At 37.2% G+C, this 14643-nt stretch overlaps 1 protein-coding gene across 4 annotated transcripts in view; it reads left to right on the top strand.

Moving 5' to 3' along the window:
- The window catches only part of LOC125657199 (dual serine/threonine and tyrosine protein kinase-like), a 29260-nt gene that overhangs the window by 3628 nt on the left and 10989 nt on the right, over positions 1–14643 (top strand). For 2 of the 4 annotated variants that reach the window (XM_056144305.1, XM_056144306.1), the window contains exons 2-9: positions 1515–2035; positions 2717–3434; positions 5605–5757; positions 7896–7984; positions 8695–8778; positions 9768–9782; positions 10842–10939; positions 13703–13911. In XM_056144305.1, the coding sequence (XP_056000280.1) occupies positions 1515–2035; positions 2717–3434; positions 5605–5757; positions 7896–7984; positions 8695–8778; positions 9768–9782; positions 10842–10939; positions 13703–13911 (1887 nt within the window). The remainder of the gene's footprint in view (positions 1–1514; positions 2036–2716; positions 3435–5604; positions 5758–7895; positions 7985–8694; positions 8779–9767; positions 9783–10841; positions 10940–13702; positions 13912–14643) is intronic. The other 2 variants (XM_048887851.2, XM_056144307.1) reach the window with 1 other exon arrangement.

Raw genomic sequence — 14643 nt, 5'->3', positions numbered from 1 at the left:
ATAATTACAGTATCACAATGATGGCTGTTAGTTGTGGCTTTATGATATATATAAGTGTGTCGGTCAAAAGCTCATTACATACATGTCTGTGGGTGTAAGACGTTTGTGAGAGTCATATGACTGATTTATTCTTATGAGAACTAGATTATTGAAGTCATGAAAAGGAAATGCCTTTGCTAATTTATATCAGACCATGAAATGGAAGAATGAATAATACAGAGAGAGAGAGAGTGAGAGACGGGGGATGGGGGGGGAGAGAGAGAAAGAGAGGGAGAGTGAGAGGTGGGGGAGGGGGGAGAGATAAGGAGAGAGAGAGGGAGAGTGAGAGGTGGGGGAGGGGGGAGAGAGAAAGAGAGAGAGAGGGAGAGTGAGAGGTGGGGGAGGAGAGAGGGAGAGTGAGAGGTGGGGGAGGGGGGAGGAGAGAGGGACAGTGAGAGGTGGGGGAAGGGTGAGGAGAGGGAGAGGTGGGGGGAGGGGTGAGGAGAGAGAAAGAGAGGGAGAGTGAGAGGTGGTAGGGGAGGGGGAGGAGAGAGAAAGAGAGAGAGGGAGAGTGAGAGGTGGGGGAGGGGGGAGGAGAGAGAAGGAGAATTGCCTTTACTAATTTATATTGGACAATGAAATGAAAAATAATGCAGAGAGAGGGAGAGATGTGACTTAATCACTGATACATGTAAATAATAGAACTATGAAGTGTTGATTTGAATGGAGACAATTATTGATGTTTACATTTCTAATGTCTCTCGAATGCCTTTGATGTCTTTACCTGTAATGATAGCTATTTCCTCATGAAAGCGATACAGTTGTGACCCCACAAACATTTTTATATTTCTCTAACCACAAGAATTTAAACCTTAAAGAGCTCTACCCAATAAAAAGGGTGGTTTTACAATATGAGTTTGACAGTTGGCAATCTAATTCATTCATCTTATTTTGTAGTAACAAACTCGTGTTGATTTATTGTATTTGAATTTTGGATGAAAAACAATAACATTTAATTCACTTGAGTGACATAAAAATGTATTATGTTAGAAAATATATGTGTGTGTGTATTGGCCTGTTTGTATTTAAATTTATAAGTAAAGGAGTGAGAGTATGTGACTGAAAACCAAATCTACAAATCATTATGCTGCACTTATAATTATTTTCTTTTTTGGTTTTCTAGACGAAAACAAGGACTCACAAAATGTTAGGATGTTGTGGATAAAATATATTAATATATACCATAAGATGATCGATGTACAAAGAAAACATTTAGACCTTGAGGTTGCAATATTGCTTATTAGTAAACTTTATGAATTTTAAATGCAAGAATAAAGAATTTTGAAAAAATGAGCACACTTGGGCTCATACATGGTTATTGTTGAATGAACTGTATAACTGTTCTATGAGGCTGTCCATTTTTCACGGATAAGTTGTAAAAATCAGCAAAAATTTATACTATCGCAATATATATATATGCCAACTCAAATAAAATTTGGATAACGTTTTAACGTTTTATTTGTGTATATTTTCAGGACAATTGTTCACTGTGGAACTGCTGCAGGAGGAGGAGCAAGAGGTGTTGTCCACGGCAACCAAACCACCCGGCATTGTCATCCTGGGACAGAACATCTACACAAAGGGTCGGCTAATCAATGAAATCTTCAACAGAACCTTATTTCCTGTGGATTTCACTGAATCGGAAAAGCATGCAAATTACCGCATGGTACGGTTCAAACATGGACACAATCTCTCCGTGAGTCTTCAATTGCCGGATGACTATGACCTTGTGGATAATCTGGAGTCCTATAAAGGACCCTGGAAAACGATTCCGAGGAAAGATTTGGAGATTAACGATAACGAGATTGGCGACACTGCCCTTAGTCTGGCTCTCCTGGAGGTGAATTTAAATCATGTGCTCCTCCGACACGGAGCCAGAGTAATTGTGTCCCCCTCCGCCCCCCACTGTGATATACGGAAGGTGTATGCAGACTGTGTGGAAGAAGTTTCACCCATAATCCTCTACTGCTACGAAGATGAGATTCTACCAGAAAAGGTATGTTTTAATCACTTGTCAGCCCTTGTTTTCTTAAAAAGGGACCTGCTACTAATTAAGGTCATGTGCGGTAATTAATAAGAAATTGATTAATTAAAAACTGTTCAACAGCTTTACATTTTATAAAAATCATACATCAAAATCTTTTTAATTATCCAAGTATTTATTCTGCAACTTTTTGCTGTAATTTGGATGTTTTTAAAATTCTTTATTTTAGCTTTTGACAATATTCTAAATTTCGTTGCATGGAGATACATTTTTCAGCCCATGATTTTCGCAGAATATTCAGTTCAATCCAAGGACACACATTTTGTTCAACTCTGAGATATATTTTCTTTCTTTTTAACACATATGAGATCTAGCATTCTGACTTTTGTTCAGAAATGAAATTCTTTTTATTCCCTAGTTGATGCCCCTTTAAGTAATATGTAGGTGTCGTGTTGTTATGGTAGCTAGGGAAGATCTTGGATCAACATTGTCTCTAGTGGATTTTAAGACTGCATATTGTGTTGGTACTTTGGTAGAGATATTGAGGGTCTAGCTAATTTGTTTTATAACGGCATCAGAGAACAGCTCAATTACATTATATTATGATTTGAATTAATTTGCCCTCTGGTAGAAGTTTACAGCCACAAAGTTAGAAAATTATTATGAGAGTAACAAAGTTTTGCTATGTTATAGGATATTCTGTTACTGAGAGAACTTTCCAACGTCAGCCATTATCAGCCTGTATGCTTTGTCAGAGTTCCTCCCCCTGGTCTAAAAAATCTGGATATGGATCCACCTGATGGAGCTCCTTCTAGTCAGGAAGACATTCAGAAGAGGTGTCAAAGGGAAGCAACTTCGGAAAAAGCGAGTGGGTATCTGAGTTCCAGTGTAGACGAACCTGTGTATAAAGTCATGCCAGACCCCACTTATACAAATGTGCCAAGAGAGATTACCCTCAAAATACAGTCGAATTCAGAAGTGTTCAGACAACTGTGTAAAATCGGGTACTTAAACGATTCGCCAGGTGTCCGAAACATGCGACACACAATTACGTCCGACTATTATGAGGTTGATAGTGAATTCGTTGAAAATTTTGAACTCTTTCCACAGAAATTTCTCCAGTTTGTGCAACAGATTCTCCAGAGGTATTTAGTGAACTCCTCTACTGTGTTAAATAATTCTCACGCGCGATGTCTCAACATGTTCATTATTTCGGCCTTTGACATGGCCAGGGATATGCTTATCACCCCCAAAAAACTAGAGTTTGCCAGAGAGAAGGAAAACGAATTGTTCAAACAATTACTGACCATAGCTGTGGAGAAGGGAGATGAAATCCGGAAAATGATCGCTGAGACGATCGGCGACATGAGGGACCAGCTGATCAGAAAGGCGGAGGAGTACGAATTCCTAGGTAAATTATATTTTGTTCTGTCGACATGAAAACTTCTAGCCGTCAGTTTAATTTGTTCAACCTACATGTACATCAAGATGGCAGAAGTTTACATTTTCTTCACAGTCTGAGTTAACACTATATTTGCTTGCACAAAACATATGGTAACTATACCTGTCCTATGATCCTATGACTTATAAAGCAACAAGAAAGATGTAGGATATACGGTGAATGGTGTTTCAGTCTGTTACAGTGCAGAAATGATCTATTTTCTCCGAGCTTATATGTATGTTTCAAAATGTCGGATGGACCGGCCTGCTCGCTCTCGTCTCGTATTATAAGTATTTAGGAGAGGGAAAAATGTGTGACCCCTCTGTTTAGAAGTACATGTAGAATTACCAGTCGCAAATAAAGATGTACCGACCATTGTTTTCAATTTTTGACATATCTGATGTACACACCATACTGGTGTCTGTCAATCAATCCGGAAAATTCAGATCATCATGTACATAACCTAAAAACCTGTTTACTTTTCAGTTCATGTTTATTTTCAGTCTGACTTTTTGACTTTTCTGTTTCTTTTTCCCTAACAATAAGAGAGGAAATTGAGAAGCCATGATTCCTTCAGTGCATTTGTTGTTATGAACCCCTGTTCAGGATAAGTATTGGGTCAATTACATTCAATATGAATTAATCAAATCAATAGAAATGCTACCAAATTTTCCAAAGCACAGACGAGTTATGAAATTATGGAATAAAGAATTTACTTCCATGTTTTATGTAAGGTGATCACATTCCTGACTGAAATGTTCACAAGTGTGTCTAGAATCACGGTAATTCACTTGCCCAAACTGAGATTTCCCTTGTCCGGGGCAATTGAGGAATATGACATTTGATATATTTCTAACATCAGAACAAAAATTAATTAAGAATTTGAAATGATTGGTCATTATTTTTTGATTGTCCAATGAAAGCTTGCCTCTTTAAACACTGTTCTTTAGGTCTTGCTCTTTAGCAGTAAACAAAGATGGCCAATCAGGCATTGTTTGGTAACTCTAGTAATAACCAGCTTTAATGTCTTAATTAAATTATTCAGTCGTATACAAAAAACACTCGTCCTCCAGCCTCGGTGAATATTGTACTTCTCGGGTAAATGAATCCTCACATTGATCTCAGAAATGTCAATAATATAGGTCTGTAATTGACATTTCTGTATTTTGATTGGGTAAACTAATAGTACATGAATATTGAAACCACTTGCTCTCTGTCATACAAAGTATGTTATGTAATGTGAAGAGTGTTAAGTGCAATTTTGACCTGTTTGACAGATTGTCAGTGTGTTTATATTTCTGATTTTAGATAAAATTGATTGATTGTGTGCTGTTTTATTTGTGAGACTGTGATATTTCTGTGTATCCTTTATAAGGTGTCAGTTAATTGTTGCATCAGCTTTCAGTAGGATAAATTCTCTACGCAGTAATATACCGCGTTCTAAATGACTGGCCAACACTTTATTTATACCTACTCCTCACCTGCCCCATATATTTCTATACTCTACAGTTAAAGGGGCTGATTCACGATTTTCCCAAAAATTTTGTTTTCACTTTTAACATGTTTAATGATCAAAGTATATTGTCTAATGTTTTTGAAGGATTTTACATAAGAATTAAGGTTATACGTCATCACAGAAGCTCAATTTAGGAAGTTTATTATTTGTTTTGTAAACAAAGATTGCGGGTATGTTATTGTTTACGAAATTTCCAATAGAAATGGATATCAATCTAAGTTTATTATATTTTTCACATTTCAAGCAATCTTTGGGTAAAATGTGTCATCTAAAAGTTAAAATTGTGACTATGCAAAATTAAGATGCTTTATATTACAGAATTAACATTTCACTAGTTTGTTTGTATACATGAAAAGACTCGAGTCTTTGTTTACATAATACAGATTTAGGGCTGAAATATTGCTTTCATTCTTGCATAATCATAAGGTCAATATTTTGGCTGTCAACATTTATTCAGTTATATTTTTTATGTTAAGCATCAAAAATGAAAAACATTTTTTTTTTTAAATTGTGAACCAGTCCCTTTAATAAACTGTAACTATAGTTTTTGTTTTGTCAATCTTTCAGCAAATTAAACTGTATGTATCTGTTAAAATTCGTTCATGTTGCATTTCTAATTTTCAGGTGTAGATCTTAATGAGGAAGGTGAAATTTTGACCCAGAAAGGTCTGAAGATCTGTACATACCAGATACAGGAACTGGTTCTCGGGGCCCTGAACCAGGCAGTAGCCACCAAACTAATGGAGTCCATTAATATACTGAGGGACTCGTATACAGGTATGGAATGATCTCGAGTGACTGAGTGACTCGTAGACAGGTATAGAGTGATCCCGAGTGACTCGTAGACAGGTATAGAGTGATCCCGAGTGACTCGTAGACAGGTATAGAGTGATCCCGAGTGACTCATAGACAGGTATAGAGTGATCCCGAGTGACTCGTAGACAGGTATAAAATGATCCCGAGCGAGTTATGACGGAGATACTCGGACACACGGAGGGATGAGACTAGTTTTAGTTTTTCCCTGACAGAGACTAGTTTTAGTATTAGTATTTCTTGTTTTAGTATTTTCCTGACAGAGATTATGACTTCATATACATTCAGCCTTGAAAATCAATAGAGTCACAGATTATGTCACAGAAATCTGATACAAAATGAAGTCAAAATCTTGGACACAACAAACTGGAATTTCTCTCTCAGTAACCTTGGCCCTTTATACATAACCTTGAAAATCATTAGGAACGCTCAGTTCCTTAGGCAGGGTAGATGTTAAGCAATGTGGATTAGATTTTGTACAAATATACGAAGGTACCATGTACAATTATAGGAAGAAATGTACGAGGTAGAGTGATGTACTATAGTAGCTGACTGTTACAAGTGTATAATACCCCTAAAAGCTAAAGACCATATGTAAGCGATGAATTTTGACATATTTAATGTTGATAAGTTTTAAAAGGAAAATGGAATTTGGGGTTCTTAATAAGGTCTACTTGCAATATTGCTTACAGAAGTAAACTGTGGTCATGATGCATGTGTGAAATAGAACATGATTGGTTAGTTTGACACCTGCAGTGTGGTGCAACATACAGACATACAATGTACTTAGAGAAGATTACAGAGTTTGTATAAAGTGTTGACAGACATGCACCTTGTGAAGTGAAAGAAATTTTGATGGAGAAGTCATGTTTATTTTGGGATCACATATCAACTGCTGAATGCAAATGACATCAGCATCGTGGTGACAGGGTTAAATTCAGCTGGTGTCGGAGAGACACCTCTCATGGTCATGTGGTTGTTATTGATTTCTGAAATCCATGTCGCTTGATATACCTCACAATTTATGTACACCTAACATCTGTATAATAAGCAATAAATACTTAAAAAATCTTTTGTCTACAGTATATAAAGCTTATATAGGCTTACAATTAAAAAAACCCAGTATGATCTAAATATAACAGTTTTCTGTGATAAAATAAATATAACAAATGGTAAGTACTCTTAATCATGGACTAAGCCCTCAGTCCTACCATTAAAAGTATGATCTAAATATAGCGGTGATGAAATAAATATAACACATGGTTAGTACTCTTAATTACGGACTAAGCCCTCAGTTAGTAGTTGTCAGTCGTTTATACACAGCAAGGGAGATAACACAGTAAATATCAGACTGCTTTATCTCATCACAATACGTATATACTGCAAAGTTCAAAAAGTTTAGGTTATCGCTAAGATTATCAGTATTTGATTGAGACAAGGTCATTGCCTCCCTGAGTCAGCAAACAGGGGTGATAAAAAAAAGACCGCTGACTCCGGAGTAAGCTAGGAGGCTTGACTGATAGTTAACTGGTAAAGACCGCTGACTGTGGAGTAAGCTAGGAGGCTGGACTGATAGTTAACTGGTATAGGCCGCTGACTCCGGAGTAAGCTAGGAGGCTGGACTGATATTTAACTGGTATAGACCGCTGACTGTGGAGTAAGCTAGGAGGCTGGACTGATAGTTAACTGGTATAGACCGCTGACTCCGGAGTAAGCTAGGAGGCTGGACAGATAGTTAACTGGTATAGACCGCTGACTGTGGAGTAAGCTAGGAGGCTGGACTGATAGTTAACTGGAAAGTGGTTTCATACTCGTAACATTTTCTTACTTTTATTTTGTTTTTCTCTTATAGACAAATTCAACATTTTTTTTATTTTAATCAATAATTAAAAACATGTCATTTCATTCAGACATGCTGTTACGGTAGGTATATTCAGGAAGTATATTTTTGTCACATAACAATAAATTGATCACTATGTCCTCTGTCTGTCCATCCATCAATTTCGTGCTGATTAAAGAAACTCTTTCAGGGTGTAGTGAGCCACCTTAATCTATTTATTTACCATGATTGAATGTCATTAAATACTTTGTTTACTGAACAGGTACTCTAACACGATGTCTGGAGAGTTTGGAGAGGATTGACAAAACGGAGGGAAATGGGTCAGGATCCACCTGCGAGGCCCTCAAACAGGTGTTACAGATATATAACAGACACAGATATATAACAGATACAGATATATAACAGATACAGATATATAACAGATACAGATATATAACAGTTACAGATATATATAACAGATACAGATATATAACAGATACAGATGTATAACAGATACAGATATATAACAGATACAGATATATAACAGATACAGATATATAGCAGATACAGATATATAACAGATACAGATATATAACAGATACAGATATATAACAGATATAGATATATAACAGATACAGATATATAACAGATACAGATATATATAACAGATACAGATATATAACAGATACAGATATATAGCAGATACAGATATATAACAGATACAGATATATAACAGATACAGATATATAACAGATACAGATATATAACAGATACAGATATATATAACAGATACAGATATATATAACAGATACAGATATATAGTAGATACAGATATATAGCAGATACAGATATTAATAGCAACATATCTATAGCAGCAGACAGCTTCTCAATTTCTACAAAAGCACCCTCCATCAATAAAACCACTTGTAACAATGATAATTTTTTACAAGAACAAAGAAACCAACCTTGTACAATGTTCTTGATAATCTCCCCTTGAAATATTTATGATTATCTCCCCTTATAATATTTGCAATTATCTCCCCTTACAATGTTTTTTATTATCTCCCCTTACAATGTTCCAGATTATGAATGCAGCTTACCAGGTGGAGATCAGTCTACAGTCGAGTTCCTCCTTCATCAGGGTCATTCTGGAGCGCATGAAACAGGTGACTAGTAGTCAGCAGCTTAAGGAAACTTTATTCTTACATTACAACTAATTTAGATATTCTGTCCCACCCTTACATTACAACTAGGATATTCTATCCCACCCATACATTACAACTAAGATATTCTTTCCCACCCTTACATTACAACTAAGATATTCTGTCCCACCCTTACATTACAACTAAGATATTCTGTCCCACCCATACATTACAACTAAGATATTCTGTCCCACCCATACATTACAACTAAGATATTCTGTCCCACCCATACATTACAACTAAGATATTCTGTCCCACCCTTACATTACAACTAAGATATTCTGTCCCACCCTTACATTACAACTAAGATATTCTGTCCCACCCATACATTACAACTAAGATATTCTATCCCACCCATACATTACAACTAAGATATTTTGTCCCACCCTTATATTCACTAAAATAATGTTGATTTTCCCTCATTTAGATACAGTGAAACTTATCTAATTTGGAAGTTTTGCAAACTGAAATGTTTTGTAAATTCATCATTCTGATTAAAAGTAGACATAAATTTCTCTCTCCTACGATAATTCACACCCCACAGTTAAATCAGACTTGTAAATACCACTCCTCTACAGTAGATCTGTATTACAGTGGTGCAGAATTTACAAATCTAGGTCATATTGTTGTACACATATTTCAACATCAAGAATTTCCCAAAGCCTGTCTGAATTAGAGCAGTTCTGCTGTATGTGGTGGTTGCCTTGTTGTCCTGAGGGCTAATTTTACAATACTGTAGAACCCTACTAATATGATGTTTTATAGTTGAGAAGAAAACACATCATATAATGCAAATAATCATATTAAACAAGCATCATATTGTGAGAGTTCTACTGTATGATATGTGAAACCTGATATAGCATTGTCATTACAGTAGTGCTGTTATAGCTCATGTCGTATTACATTCGTAACTGTTTATGAACTAGCTAACACATTTACCGTAAATTTTATAGAATGTCATTATGAAGGTAGGTGTCAATGTCCCTCTTATTCATTGGTCTTGCACTCTAAGACTAAATAACAACAAAATTGCATCTTTCTTCAACTATTTCTTTTAACCCTCTGGAAACAAAATGCTTTGGTAAAATTGCATGAGAAATATAGATTAAGATTGTGATATTTATTTAGTTTCCAAATTCCTTTTCCTGGATCTGTTACTGTTTTAGAATTAAAAGCCTGCAGTGGTGACTGTCAATCACTTTAATGTTGTCATCATAGAATTATCTGTCTTATTGATTTTGTACAATATTTGATATTTTATACAAATTTCGCATAACGTTTTTTAACCTTTAAAAGATCTTAAAAAAAATTATCAGAGTTGTAATGCATTGTGGGAAGTTGGATGGGTGGGGCCCTCAGCATTTTGTTTTTGGATTTAAACTCCAATGTTAGGACAGAGGAGACAAATGTTTCATTTCAAATGTGAAGGTCATAGGTATGGAAAGACAGAGTGCAAAATGGTTCATTTTGTTTTGAAGCTCAGTAGATCAAAGGTCAGATTATTTCGCACACTAACGAAGATGATTATAAGTCCCTCGATGCATTTTTAAGAAAATTCATATGGAATACATACAATATATTGTAATATACGACATTCAAAAGTTCAAATATCAAGGTTATTCACATAGAAAATGTAGGTCATTTAATCTAATTTTAAAACCATACTGTGTATATTTATGAAATGTTGATATCTTATGTACATGGGATCAGAATGACAAGGTCAAGGTCACATCATGTATTGATGATAGACTATCCCTAGAATACTGGGTGAAATTTACCATAACAAAGCCTAGTATGGAATATAGATCATGAATTAGGGGGTGCCATGGTCTGTCCTTGGATCAAAAGGTCAAAGTTTCTTTCCATATTTTCGGCCTGAAACATGCTGTATTTATGAGATGATTTTCAAGCTATAACAATGACTCTTTGTGTGACGGTAAAGTACATCAATAAATTATTGGTAAAGTACATCAATAAATTATTGGAGGATGACATTCGTTTTCATTTGTACGATATTTTCTTCACAGCTTGTACAATCCATGCCCTGGAGTGCTCAGCCAAAGATTGATTTGGAATGGAAGAGAAAAGCTGCCTCAGACATGCTGAGTTCTCTCAGTGAAGCCAGGTGAAGAAACCATTTAAGTGTAATATCTCCACAAAACTGTAGCAAGCAACCTCTATTTCCACAAAACTGTCTCTAGTGCCCTCTATCTCCACAAAACTGTAACAAGCGTCCTCTATCTCCACAAAACTGTAACAAGCGCCCTCTATCTCCACAAAACTGTAACAAGCGCCCTCTATCTCCACAAAACTGTCTCTAGTGCCCTCTATTTCCACAAAACTGTCTCTAGTGCCCTCTATCTCCACAAAACTGTAACAAGCGCCCTCTATCTCCACAAAACTGTAACAAGCGCCCTCTATCTCCACAAAACTGTAACAAGCAGTCTCTGTAAGACTGTCTCAAACACCCTATCTCCACAATACTGTAACAAGCGCCCTCTGTCTCCACAAAACTGTAACAAGCGCCCTCTATCTCCACAAAACTGTAACAAGCACCCTCTGTCTCCACAAAACTGTAACAAGCGCCCTCTATCTCCACAAAACTGTAACAAGCACCCTCTATCTCCACAAAACTGTAACAAGCAGTCTCTGTAAGACTGTCTCAAACACCCTATCTCCACAATACTGTAACAAGCGCCCTCTATCTCCACAAAACTGTAACAAGCGCCCTCTATCTCCACAAAACTGTAACAAGTGCCCTCTATCTCCACAAAACTGTAACAAGTGCCCTCTATCTCCACAAAACTGTAACAAGCGCCCTCTATCTCCACAAAACTGTAACAAGTGCCCTCTATCTCCACAAAACTGTAACAAGCGCCCTCTATCGCCACAAAACTGTAACAAGCAGTCTCTATCTCCACAAAACTGTCTCTAGTGCCCTCTATCTCCACAAAACTGTCTCTAGTGCCCTCTATCTCCACAAAACTGTAACAAGCGCCCTCTATCTCCACAAAACTGTAACAAGCACCCTCTATCTCCACAAAATTGTCTCTAGTGCCCTCTATCTCCACAAAACTGTCTCAATCACCCTCTGTCTCCACAAAACTGTAACAAGTGCCCTCTATCTCCACAAAACTGTAACAAGTGCCCTCTATCTCCACAAAACTGTAACAAGTGCCCTCTATCTCCACAAAACTGTCTCTAGTGCCCTCTATCTCCACAAAACCGTAACAAGCGCCCTCTATCTCTGTAAGACTGTCTCAAACACCCTATCTCCACAAAACTGTAACAAGCGCCCTCTATCTCCACAAAACTGTAACAAGCAGTCTCTGTAAGACTGTCTCAAACACCCTATCTCCACAAAACTGTCTCTAGTGCCCTCTATCTCCACAAAACTGTAGCAAGCACCCTCTATCTCCACAAAACTGTAACAAGCGCCCTCTATCTCCACAAAACTGTAGCAAGCACCCTCTATCTCCACAATACTGTAACAAGCACCCTCTGTCTCCACAAAACTGTAACAAGCGCCCTCTATCTCCACAAAACTGTAACAAGTGCCCTCTATCTCCACAAAACTGTAACAAGCGCCCTCTATCGCCACAAAACTGTAACAAGCAGTCTCTATCTCCACAAAACTGTCTCTAGTGCCCTCTATCTCCACAAAACTGTCTCTAGTGCCCTCTATCTCCACAAAACTGTAACAAGCGCCCTCTATCTCCACAAAACTGTAACAAGCACCCTCTATCTCCACAAAACTGTCTCTAGTGCCCTCTATCTCCACAAAACTGTCTCAATCACCCTCTGTCTCCACAAAACTGTAACAAGTGCCCTCTATCTCCACAAAACTGTAACAAGTGCCCTCTATCTCCACAAAACTGTAACAAGTGCCCTCTATCTCCACAAAACTGTCTCTAGTGCCCTCTATCTCCACAAAACCGTAACAAGCGCCCTCTATCTCTGTAAGACTGTCTCAAACACCCTGTCTCCACAAAACTGTAACAAGCGCCCTCCATCTCCACAAAACTGTAACAAGCAGTCTCTGTAAGACTGTCTCAAACACCCTATCTCCACAAAACTGTCTCTAGTGCCCTCTATCTCCACAAAACTGTAGCAAGCACCCTCTATCTCCACAAAACTGTAACAAGCGCCCTCTATCTCCACAAAACTGTAGCAAGCACCCTCTATCTCCACAATACTGTAACAAGCACCCTCTGTCTCCACAAAACTGTAACAAGCGCCCTCTATCTCCACAAAACTGTAACAAGCAGTCTCTGTAAGACTGTCTCAAACACCCTATCTCCACAATACTGTAACAAGCACCCTCTGTCTCCACAAATCTGTAACAAGTGCCCTCTATCTCCACAAAACTGTAACAAGCACCCTCTGTCTCCACAAAACTGTCTCAATTACCCTCTATCTCCACAACACTGTATCAAGCGCCCTCTGTCTCTGTAAGACTGTCTCAAACACCCTATCTCCACAAAACTGTAATAAAGTGCCATCTGTCCATGGAAAACTGTTTTAAGTGCCCTCTGGCTTGTTTTTAATTCAGGTGTTGCAATTTGATACATCATATTAAGAAAGTGTCTCTTTGTATGTTGTTTACATTTTTATTTCTCTAGATTTGTGATACATTAATTTAAGAATTGAATTAAGTCAAAAATAAAGAACTCAACTGGGATGAAATCCAATAGTTTACATTGCATAAGTTATTATATATTGCCATCATTATAAATACTGTATAAACCATGTTCGTTAGGAAACAAAAAAAGTTAATAATCTGTATGTATGTACCTTAAAGTAGCATGTTGACAATCTGGTATTCATTAGGATTATCGTCCTTGAATTAGCTGTTTACTTGTATATAAAAGAATGTCTTCTTTTACAGACTGGCCAAGAATATCTCCAACCAGATCAAAGAGAGGCTGAATAAATCCCATGATTCCTTTGCGACAGCTCTGAAGCAATTGGAGCAGAAACACTGCGGTCGACTTGACAGGATTGAGGAAGGACGATTAAAATTACGTAAAGTTCACGCACCTCGTGTGGCGAAGGTTGCCCTGGAGAGTACTTCACTGATGGATGTCATACTGCATGGTAAGTCAGATAAATCGGTGTTTCGTAATGGCTACATCATCCAGTTTTCTGTATCGTCCGTATGGTGTGAACTTCATGATTTTGTATATCTGATTTAGATGTTTAGTTAATAAATGTTCGATCAAGGCTAATATTACAGGGTATGGTACTGTGTGAGATGCCATCATTTGATTTGGTTTATGAATGCTTTGTAGAGTTATGTGCTAGAGTTCCTTTAGTTTTTGTGTGAAATTTCTACCCCAAAAAGTGAATGGTCCCACATGCACACTTAAATAACACAGCGTGGATGATTTTATCTTTATTTGGCAAATTCAATAGGATAAGTGACAAGTTCAGATGTATAGACAATGTACTACCTGCATTTTTCCCAAAAGAACTATAAGTTCAGATGTATAGACCTATATCTATTATATATTATACCTCAGAAGGTTTTTGCAATATAAATGTTAGGTGAATAAATTTGCTCTTTCTTCTGGATAACGCTAGCTGTGTAATAGTTTCTAAACTATTTCACCCTAGGGTAATAATCTACCGGATGCTATATTTTCCAGCGTTTTCTTTTCTGTGACGTCAAAGTCTGATAACTCTAATTAGTTTACCACTCGGATCACCTCGGTCGATTCCATCTAGGCTAATGCCGAATGTTAGTTTACTTCACTTTGGTGTGTCTGACACAAGTAAAGTCTATTTTAGTATAATAAAACACCTATTTACTGACTATTCGGACAATAG

Source organism: Ostrea edulis, chromosome 7, assembly GCF_947568905.1.
Source record: "Ostrea edulis chromosome 7, xbOstEdul1.1, whole genome shotgun sequence".
NCBI classification, from domain to species: Eukaryota; Metazoa; Mollusca; class Bivalvia; order Ostreida; family Ostreidae; genus Ostrea; species Ostrea edulis.
The sequence above is the reverse complement of the archived record's forward strand: the minus strand, read 5'-3'. Positions and strand labels throughout refer to the sequence as shown.